Source organism: Stegostoma tigrinum, chromosome 19 (genome assembly GCF_030684315.1).
Source record: "Stegostoma tigrinum isolate sSteTig4 chromosome 19, sSteTig4.hap1, whole genome shotgun sequence".
NCBI classification, from domain to species: Eukaryota; Metazoa; Chordata; class Chondrichthyes; order Orectolobiformes; family Stegostomatidae; genus Stegostoma; species Stegostoma tigrinum.
In genome coordinates this window covers 14,078,783-14,087,790 of record NC_081372.1, presented here as the reverse complement: position 1 = coordinate 14,087,790, position 9,008 = coordinate 14,078,783, and the positions used below count along the sequence as shown (strand labels likewise).

The 9,008-nt window shown below is 44.0% G+C and overlaps 1 protein-coding gene across 1 annotated transcript in view; it reads left to right on the top strand.

The window, feature by feature from the left end:
- Positions 1 to 394: 394 nt before the first annotated feature.
- The window catches only part of LOC125461413 (1-phosphatidylinositol 4,5-bisphosphate phosphodiesterase gamma-1-like), a 172,360-nt gene continuing 163,746 nt past the window's right edge, over positions 395 to 9,008 (top strand). Inside the window, exon 1 of the mRNA XM_048550162.2 lies at positions 395 to 1,297. Within this exon, the coding sequence (XP_048406119.2) occupies positions 1,069 to 1,297 (229 nt within the window). The 5' untranslated portion in view covers positions 395 to 1,068. The remainder of the gene's footprint in view (positions 1,298 to 9,008) is intronic.

The following is a 9,008-nucleotide window of genomic DNA, read 5'->3' as shown; positions in this document are numbered from 1 at the left end:
AACTTTTTTAAAATCTCCATTCATGCTGCAAGACCTACTGAGTTTCTCCAGCCAACTCGTATTTTGTTTCACATTTCCAGCATCCGCAGTTCGTTCGTTCGTTCTTTCATCTTATTCATTTCTGCTGTTAGCAGCATTTCCAAAAAAAGTTTCCACCTCTTATAGGGGGTTGGAGTTGCCAGAGGGATACTATAGCGACTTTGTTTAAAGGTGTATCATGCAGAGCGTGTAAAGCTCTCAAACTGCACTGCAAAGGAGGGACCCGGGGGAAGAGAGGCAAGTTTCTTTTCGTGATGGCTTTTGGAGACCTGAAATCCTAGCGATGCAGAGCTCGGCAGTTAGGATCTGAAGTGCGGCAGTTGGCTTTATTTGGAGGTGGGGTTACAGCTCAGGGAAGCTGGTGGGAGGGGGAAGGGTGAGTGTAGCGTTTCGCCAGCTGGATGGTGTGTGCGGACTCGGGCAGGATGCAAGCAACAGCAGTCGGAGAGCAGTGAAGAGCTCCAAGTAACCTCGGGGGAAAGTGGAATTAAATTGTGTGTGTGTGTGTGTGCGCGCACACATTGGAGATATCCAGGACCCCCCCCACACCCCTCCCCGGTTGGTTGTGTGAAATCAACACAAGAAGCTTTACTTCCGGACCGTCGCCAAAAGGAAAAAAAAATCTATATACACATTGTTGCGGAGAATCTTTGTGATCAATAACTACAGCGGAACAAGCGAAACACGGCGAGGAAGGAGGGGGAAGCAGGGAACGTTGAAAAGGCACCGACTCCATGCGGGGAGGGAAGTTTACGACGATCCTGCAGGGTTTTGTAGACGTTTTCCCAGCCAGACAGTGAATCGCGTGGACCAGCACAATAGAAAGCTGTTTCTGTCTCTCTCTTTCTGTAACTGACCCTGAAATTGCACTGCTACTGCTGGGCTTCCTTTTGGGTTTTTTTTTAAAAAGAAAAATCCTGATTTTATTTTTCGCCCTTTCCATTTTTTTTGGTTTATTTATATTCTCTCTCGCAATTTAGTGTTTTCTCTCTCCCTCTCTCACACAAACACACACACAAAAGCCAGAACATGGCTGTTGCTGCGGGACGGCTATTCCACAACGGGTTGCTGCAACAGAACCATGGGGTGCCGAGCGAGCCCCAGATCGCCGAACTCTGCCGCAGTTTAGAAGTGGGCACTGTGATGACCGTCTTCTACTCCAAGAAGTCCCAGCGGCCCGAGAGGAGGACGCTGCAGGTAAAGCTGGAGACCCGCCAGATCATCTGGAGCCGGGGAGGCGAGAAAGTGGAAGGTGAAAGTAAGTGACCAGCTTTGGCTCGGGCTGTTGCTCCAAGCGAGGAGGTTGGGAGAGGGGATGGGGGAGACTATCGGGACTGGGGACAAAAAATGGTCTTGGCAGAGTTTTTTTTTTATTTGTCCCACATCTGTCTTTGCCCCAGTATTTAAGAGGGCAGTGCTTGTTCAGAGAAGTTTGGGGAACAGCCTTAATGCGTCGCCTTAAGTTTGTCGCAATCATTGTTTTTATTCCCCCCCCCCCCCCCCCCAGGCATTTATATATACATTTATATACGCCCTGCAGCGTTCATTCTCTTGGTCAGGAGCCACCTACAAGCTTTGGGAGGTGCCCCATCCGTCATGGCCACACTACAAGGCTTCACTGAAACAGAAGCAAAGCACTGCTCGTGAAAATAAAGCCAGACGGTGCTGGAGAAACTCAACAGGTCTGGTAGCATCTGGGGAGAGAGAAACACTGAGTACATGCTCTTGGGAGCTGGCTTGGCTTCACTGTCCACAGAAGCTGCCAGACCTGATGAGTCTCTCCAGCACTTTGTGGTTAAACTTCTGTGCAGTATTTTTAATTGGGAACTATAGTTAACGCCTGTCGGTTCGACTTACAGTCGCTGCCGCTGTGTGAGACCTGAACTGGAAATCAAACTCCAAGCATTCGATATCATTCAGCCTGTAGCAGTGAGTAGGGTTTACCGGTTCCCTCTTGCACAAACTGGGATGTATTCACTTGGGATTGGAGGGTTAAAAGGCAGTCTGATTTGAGGTGTATGGAATGGTAACCCTATAAAGTAGGTGCCCCGATGCTATCTCCTCTAGTGGGAGAATCCAGAGCGTTTGGCTGGTTTGTGATTGGGGTGATACAGACAGTGTGGATTCAGTTCCTTCAAGGACTGAAGTTACATGAACGATCCCCCTTCATGGTGCGCCCTACACCTCCACGTTTTCTCCTGAGGCATGTTCAACTGCCGCCCAGCTTCTTTCCCACCCCTCCCCCTTCTCTCTCTCCCTCCCTCTCTGTCTGTGTGTTTCCCACATAACAGAGCAGTCCGATGGTCTGGTAGGACTGTGATGACTTTAACAGAGCAAAGGGGATGCAATGTTAAAATTAGAACTTTATTATTTAGGGATAAAATCAGGAAACAGTTTTTTTTTCTTTGATCCACACAAAATAGTTTAATTATTGAATGTATTCCCCATAATGGCCCTGCATGTAGGGACAATTACCCATTCTCCAACTGAACTTGATTCATATGAAGAATTGATTAAAGGCAGGAAACTGGTCTTCAGTTCCAGACGTAATTGTATGGTGGAACAAGCTTGAAGGGCTGAATGGCATGTTACCGTCACTATGTGCAGCTCTACACCACAATCAGCTCTCTACCATCATTGTGTTCACACCCAATGATCAAACCATCTCTCCCCATTTGTAGCATCTACATCAAATACTCAAAGTATAGGTCAAATTAATTCCAGATTAGCCGATTGTAAATGATTCCTGCCTAGGAATAGAACTGAAATGTCATGTTGAAACTGAAAAGTTTGCAGTATTAACTTAGGTTTCTCATTGTGTGCGCTCTCTATCCTGTTGTGTGTCTTGAGGCCTTTCTGTTAATTATTTCTTTTTTTATAAATGAAATACAGGTATACAAGCCAAGGGTGATTATTGTATGCGGTTCAAAAATATTGAGCTCACTAGCAGATGTTGTTAGTTCATTGTACGGCACAGCAATTCTGTCTTTAAAAATCGGAGTACCTTTTTAGGTGCAAGGCCATTTAAAAAGGGTTATTTTATCAATCCTGAATTGCTTAAGCTCATTGGAAGTGAGTAAATTAATAATTTATATTGTTAATCCCGTGACCCAGGGAATGTTCTGGGGCACCGGATTCACATCTCACCATGGCAGAATGTGGAATTTGAATTGAATAAAACTCTGGAATTTCGAGCCTAATGCTGACCATTGTTGATTATGTGGGGGTGGGGCGGGGGAACCCCATCTAGTTAGTTTATTTCCCTAAAGGATATTAATATTCATCCTTATTTGGTGTGATGTAACTCCAGACTCTTTGCAATGTGGTTGACTCTTACCTACCCTCTGGGCAATTAGGGATGGCCAGTAAATGCTGGCCTAACCAGCTATGCCCTCATCCTATGAATTAGTTCTTAAAAAAAGTTACTAAGTCATTTAAGGCCAGAAACCATCTGCCATCCAAAGGTTACCAGTAGTGATGCAGCAGTGAAAGCAGGATAGAGAGGCAGAATCTGGCAAGTTCAACTGCATCACAGTCCGTGGAACCATAGTAGGAAATGTGGATGTGGGAATGTTACAAAAGAGCTCAGCTGTGAATGTACCACCTCTCTGGAACATATAGTGATCATTTGGCATTCACTGTGTAGACTCAGCCAAGAGTATTGCCACTTGATGAGTGTTACATGTGGATTTCTATAAAGAGATAATGGGGTTGAAACAGCTTTAAACCTGAGGGAGGATAAAAGCAGACGTGTTTAAAGTTGCTAATGTTGTGATTTCTGCCCAGAAAAATGTAAAAGTAAGTTTTAATTCTGGTACCATGTGCTCTGCCTTGATGAGCTAAGCATGTTCCAGGAGTCAGAATTTGTGTATTGTGGGCACAGTTGAGCTTCCGACCACATCTACCTACTACTAACACTGCCTACTTTCACCTTCATGCTCATTTCTTGTGCTACCAAAGTTCTCCCCCGTGCCTTTGAGCCAGACTCAATTATTCCAACTCTCACTCAGCTGGCCTCCCACTTTCTAGCCTCTGTAAAAGAAAAAATTAAGGTCATCTGAAACTCTGGCTGTTTTGTTCACTCATATCAAGTCCCATTTACCCATCAGCCCTGTGCAGGCTGACCTACATCAACACCAGTTAATTCTCAGTGTTTTCAAATGCCTCCATGGCCCTCATCTTTCACCCGAAGTAATCTCCCATTGTATGGCCCTCCATGATATCTGTGCTCATTACATTCTGGTACTTGAGCATCCCTGCTTTAAACTCTCCACTTTTTTGGCAGCATGCCGCCTTCTGCCGCAGCCTCAAGATGCGAAATTCCAACCTTAAAGCTATCTGCCTCTATTTTCTTCTTGGCCACCTGCTCTGATGCTTCCTTAAATAGGAAGAATCAAACAAAATCTTACAATGATCTGTGAAGCGCCTTGGAATATTTTAGTTTGTTTAAACTCGCCAATCTTCATGAACAGTAGTGACCAGACCCACTTTGTGCTGGATCTGTCACTGCGGATAATCCAAGAAATCTGAAGATACTAGATTGGATCAGTAAGTAATTCCTTGACCAGGGATTCCAAGGGAATCTAGGGTAGGCAGCAATATGGAGTTGAGGCACAATCTGATCAGCCTCCAAGCAAACTTGATTGGCTGAATGGCCTATTAATTTGTGCATTTGCATGACTATAGTTTATAATTCAGTGTAGAGGAATCTGCCAAAAGGATTTAGTCAATTTCCTTCCCACCCCATGAAATTGTTGAACGTTGTTGTCACAGTGCAAATTGTAACAACACGGGCAAATCTCGGGGAATGAGCCTGAGTTTGACATTTAACTTACCAATGTAATATTTTTTAAATCGAACTTGATTTTGTTGTCGAACGATTGATATGGGTGAATCTTTCCCACTGAAGGATTCCCTTGTTTTTAAAACAAAGTTAAAGAACCTTACTCTGGTTACAATTAGAACAGCATTACTTTGCAACTAATTCTGTCAGGCATTGATATTTGCAGATCAGTAAACACAGGTGCAATGAAAAGGTGAATGATCAACATTGCAAACACTGGCATTGTTTTCTGGATCTAAGTTATGCTTTTTACACACGACACATTTCCACTTAGTTGGAAAATGAGCATGGCTTCTTTGGACGCTCTCAAAAAAGAAATAGTCTGCATTATGTGGACAATGTGGACTTCACCAGTTTCAAAATCTCCCCTTCCCCTACTGCATCCCTAAACCAGCCCAGTTCGTCCCCTCCCCCCACTGCACCACACAACCAGCCCAGCTCTTCCCCCCCCCCCCCCCCCCCCACTGCATCCCAAAACCAGTCCAACCTGTCTCTGCCTCCCTAACCGGTTCTTCCTCTCACCCATCCCTTCCTCCCACCCCACGCCGCACCCCCATCTACCTCCTAACCTCATTCCATCTCCTTGACCTGTCCGTCTTCCCTGGACTGACCTATCCCCTCCCTACCTCCCCACCTATACTCTCTCCACCTATCTTGTTTTCTCTCCATCTTCGGTCCGCCTCCCCCTCTCTCCCTATTTATTCCAGTTCCCTCTCCCCATCCCCCTCTCTGATGAAGGGTCTAGGCCCGAAACGTCAGCTTTTGTGCTCCTGAGATGCTGCTTGGCCTGCTGTGTTCATCCAGCCTCACATTTTATTATCTTAGTCTGCATTATGTGCCTGGATTTCCTGATGTGGGCAACTTGCTGTAAGAAGTTTTCATGTTTGTATAGAAGGATGAACCAAAGCTGCTTTCAGGTTGGCTGCCACATCTGGCATAGTCCATAACAATAACCTCACTGTCGTTATTACTAAGTATAAGAGCAGCATACAGGTTGTGCCAGAATCCATCTTTTGTACATATCCCATGTCAGTTCTATAATTGACTCTACAAGCCCCTGTAGTTCCAAAGTCATTATTGGACTCCTTTGCAAACACTGTTAAAAATCAATGATAGTGGCCTTTTTCGTTCTGTCTGTTCTCTTCATTGTGAAAACAAACTTGTTTTGGTCAGCCTCTCAAATGGAATTAGCTAAAGACATCGCAGGCTTTGAATGCGTTGAAACAGCTGTTGTAATTGTTCCAGCTTTTCTGGATGTAAAGGGTGGAGGACGACGAATGAGTCGTCCTCATTCTTGTTACTTAAAGATCCACAGCCTCCACCAGTACCACTGCACGTACATGCCTATACAGTGAGAACAGGATCAGGCTGAGTGGCTGTGTCCCATTAGCTATTGATTACCCAAACTTGGACTGCAATAATAAAATTATACAATCCCACAGGTATCGTAAAGGTAGGTCAAAAAAGTAAAATCCTTTGGTATTCAGGGGAGACTGAATCCAGAATTGGCTTAATGTAAGAATGATAAGGTTGCGGTTATGTTTCTTTGACTGAAAAGGTTCTTATTGGTGGGTTCCACACAGCTCCATACTCACCACCTTGCTTTCTGTATTCTGTATTCGTGATTTAGACTCTAATGTGGGTGGCATGGTAAAGGAGTTTGCGGAGGGTGTAAAAATTAACCATATGGAAGAAAGCTTTAGATTCCAGGAAGATGGATAGTCCGGTGAGTTGGATGAAAAAAGTGAAAGTTTTAATTCGATGCGAGAAGAGAGTTCTTGTGTTTCAGAAAGTGGAGTGAGGCAAGGCACTACGCAATAAATGGGAAGATCTGGGATATTGTGGAGGAATAGGTGGACCTAGGACATCCTTGGATGTTGAAACAGGGCAATAAGATGGTTAAAAGTGATATGGCATACTTTTCTCCATTCACTGAGACATAGAATGGTGAGAGCAAGGAATTTATATTAGAACTGTGTGAAACCTGAGTTAGTCCAGAGCTTGAGAGCGCTACACAGTTGTGGTCACCATATTAAAACAAAGATGTTATTTTGGAGAGAGTGCAGAGGTTAGTAGGACTTGGAAGGTCTAGCGAAACAACTCCAGCCTACTCAGTTGTTTTTCCTAGGAATAGTAGGTGGTGGCTGTGGGATGGGAAAGAGAGCAGTTGAGATACTGAGATAACAAGGTTTAAAGCTTCTTCCTTTTTTTATGAAGAAGGGCCCAGGCCCAAAACATCAGCTTTCTTGCTCCTCTGGTGCTGCTTGGCCTGCTGTGTTCGTCCAGCTCTATACCTTGTTATCTCAGATTCTCCAGCATCTGCAGTTCCTGCTATCTCTTAAGCAGTTGATGTACAGAGATAATGCTACTTGGCCTGCTGTGTTCATCCAGCTCTACACTTTGTTATCTCAGTTGATATACAGTTTTGTTTTGAGGAATATAAAATTATGAAGGGCCTGGATGGATTAAATAGAGAAAGCATATTTATCTCCACAGAGGGATCAAAAAACCAGGGCTCATTGATTTCATGTGATTTTAGTGGGCAGGTTCGAGTGAAGTGGAGGAAATGTCCTTTCATCCAAAGAGTATTAAGAGTCTTGAACTCAATGCCTGAAAGGGTGGCAGAGGCAGAAACTCTCACCCCGCATTTACAAATTCCTTGAGTAGCCACTTGATGCGTCATGAGCTGTGGGGCTGCAGATCCTTAACAAGAAGGTGGGTAAGTCTGCATAGCTCTTCAGTGACTGACAGTTACACAGTGGCTGATTAGTTTCTAGTGTGTTTTCTTAGTACCATAAGAATCATAGCTATCAGAGAAAAGAATAACACTTTGCATTTGCCCTTTAACATGGTAACATTCCAATACACTTCACAGATGTGGTCAAGATGTAATTGACACAAGCCACAGGGGATGTAAGCTTGGTTTGGCAAAGAAGTAGACATTCAAGAGGGTTGCAAGGGAAGAAAAGGCCAGAATTTGGGGCTTAGGTTGACAAAGGCACATTATATTGGGGTAAAGTCAACATCACAAGATAGAGTTGGAGAAAAGCAGACTTCTCGGGATGTGGAGTTGAAAGTCATTACTGAGTTAGAGAAGGGGAGAACCCCTGAGGAGCATTTTAAATTGGTTGATTGTGTTCCGAGGAATTCGATAATGCCAAAATAAGCCAGCAGGATGATAGGCAAACAAGGTTGTTGGAAAGAACAAGCAACAGACATCCTGATGAGCTGCAGCTTGTGGAGAATAAACAATGGGAGGCCAGCCAAGAGAGCACTGTGATTGCTGAGTGTAGAGGTGCAAAATTAACTTCTTTTTAATCACGAAAGCAGGCAGGAGAAGGGGGTGGAATGTTATGTATTTCGTCTGAACAATTGTAAATTAATGATATCACTGGCCTTGAAGTAGTTGTGGAGCCTAGCTGTCAGAAAACAGAATTCCTAATCAGTGGAGTTGCTGTTGTGTGTCTAAAGGAATGATTCAGCATCTGCTCAATATATGCACTTGTCTTGTTTCTGTCAGGCTGGTAACTTACAGTTATAGCACCTATTTTAGACAAGATATTAAAGGAGAATGAAGATGAAAGGGGATTTTCAATGTTAATTGTGAATGTATTGAGGAGGCCTAGCATTAGGTGTTGTTGCATTGACCAAGGGAGTGATTTTGTCCCAGTCTGTGATTTGTTCAATTTATTGTTCAGTGTGTGGAAGATGTTAATGGAGAGAAGGACCGGCGCTCTGACCTACTTTCTGTTTCATTCCCTGTTCAATGTTCTGATCTCTTGCATTGTGTATGTGCTGTAGTTATTGTACTGCCTGTTTTTCAACATTTAGCAGTTATTATTTTGGGTACTTTTGAATGTGGATGTCTCGGGAAAAGCTATATACCAGTGTCCAGTTACCCCAAGAATATGATTGCGAGCCTCTGTTTCTTATTCATTCTTGTGATGTGGGCATCATCGGCAAAACTGCCTTTTGTTGCCGCAGAGGTGAGGATGTAATTGAATGTTGTTACTCCACTGCAGAGGGAATTTACCATTCTCCGTTCTGATGTAAACTGAATAAGAATGTCAGTTCCCCACTCTGAATGATACTAATGTATCAGCTAGTTAGTGAAACAATCCAAACA